Here is a 1806-nt window from a genome sequence, read left to right as displayed (position 1 = left end):
CTCTACATATACTTTTTGTTTTGAGGATAAAAAAATGTAATGATAAAGAGTTAGGTGTCAGGGAATAGTGGGTTGGGTTTGGTTTTATTAAGCTTTGTTTGGATCTTTAACTACTCTTAACTCATCATTACAACTTTTTCAAATTCCAATACAAAATATAATAAACAATTCAACTTTTTCAAATCCTAAAATAATAATAATATTAAAAAATAATATTCCAACAATATTTTATCATCTCAACTGAACTCAATTCAATTCACTTCAACATTCAAACACACTCTAATAGGTTGAGTGGGGGATTTGTTTTTTCTTTTTTGGGTATTTAAGAATGATGGAATCCAATCCCTACTTCACAGTGAGCAGTGGCACAAGTGGCTTTCAACCTTATGGCTATGGTGGCGGCTTTCAACCCCCTCCCTTTCCAGTGATTCTGCTCAGGGGGCTTCCCTTCAATTGCACCGACATTGACATTTTCAAGTTCTTTGCTGGACTGGACATTGTGGATGTTCTGCTTGTCAACAAGAGTGGACGGTTCTTAGGAGAAGCCTTTGTTGTCTTCGCGGGATCAATGCAGGTTGAGTTTGCTTTACAAAGAGATCGGCAGAGGTATGTGGAAGTTTTCAGCTGCAAGAGGCAGGATTACTACAATGCTGTTGCTGCGGAGGTAAACTATGAAGGAGTTTACGATAATGACTATCATGGAAGCCCTCCTCCAGCTCGATCAAAGAGGTTCAGTGACAAGGACCAGCTGGAATACACTGAAATATTGAAGATGCGTGGCCTCCCCTTTTCAATGAAAAAACCCAAAATTGTTGAATTTTTCCAGGATTTCAAGCTGATAGAAGAAAGGATACACATTGCATGTCGTCCTGATGGGAAAGCTACTGGAGAGGCGTATGTAGAGTTTGCTTCTATAGAGGAGCTGTTTCCTTCAACACCAGACGAAGCAAGACGGGCTGAGTCAAGATCCCGACAGTGATTAGGCACTTCGGCCAGCGCTGAATCTTGTGGATTATCTTTGGTGTTCCAATATGATTCGCATGTATTTTTCAATCTAAAATTTATTAGAATATTATTTTTTAATATTATTATTATTTTAAAATTTAAAAAAATTGAATTATTTTTTTATATTTTGTATTGAAATTTGAAAAAATTGTAATGATGAGTTGAGATAGATTTAATAATCAAACGAAATCTAACTCAAACTATCTCATTACTATTCACAAACTATTTTACTATTATTCACAAAATTTTCATCTCACTTTCCAAACTTATCCTTATGGGTGCTGTGGAGTGACTAATGACTCAATTCAATTCAATTTAAAGCATTTGATCCAAATAAAATTTCAAACTTTAAAAGTAAAACTAAAAATAAAAATAAAAACAAAATCCTTATAACTATTGGGATTGTCAAAGCCCACAATTAAACGGGAAAGTACCAACTGGGCTTGGATCAGCCCATGACCACATGTTTCGATCTGATTATAAGACTGTGCCACCACCAAGTAGACAGAGTTTATCATTGGGTAAAAGGAATTATTGGGATTTTGTTGTTATTACAAAATATTAGCAAATGTTCTATCTCTAATATTTTCTTCCTTTCAATTCATTGGAATCATGATTGTACGCAGGAGCATAAAATCATAGAAAATGCTCATTTATTGAACAGTCTGGATCAAGTGGTATTGATTATGTTGTTAATTAATATGATAATTATAATATATATATATATATATATATATATATATTTAAAGGAAAACAACTTCATATTCATTAAAAAGGCATTACAAAGAATATTTATCTAGC

The 1806-nt window shown here is 33.6% G+C and overlaps 1 protein-coding gene across 1 annotated transcript; it reads left to right on the top strand.

Moving 5' to 3' along the window:
* Positions 1-318: 318 nt before the first annotated feature.
* Positions 319-1063, top strand: LOC121267592 (heterogeneous nuclear ribonucleoprotein H2-like). The gene has a single exon (XM_041171539.1). The coding sequence runs from the start codon at positions 329-331 to the stop codon at positions 977-979; it is 651 nt and encodes a 216-aa protein (XP_041027473.1). The 5' UTR covers positions 319-328; the 3' UTR covers positions 980-1063.
* Positions 1064-1806: the final 743 nt, after the last annotated feature.

The sequence above is a fragment of the Juglans microcarpa x Juglans regia genome, chromosome 5S, assembly GCF_004785595.1.
Source record: "Juglans microcarpa x Juglans regia isolate MS1-56 chromosome 5S, Jm3101_v1.0, whole genome shotgun sequence".
NCBI lineage: Eukaryota > Viridiplantae > Streptophyta > Magnoliopsida > Fagales > Juglandaceae > Juglans > Juglans microcarpa x Juglans regia.
This window is presented reverse-complemented; position numbering and strand designations above follow the sequence as displayed.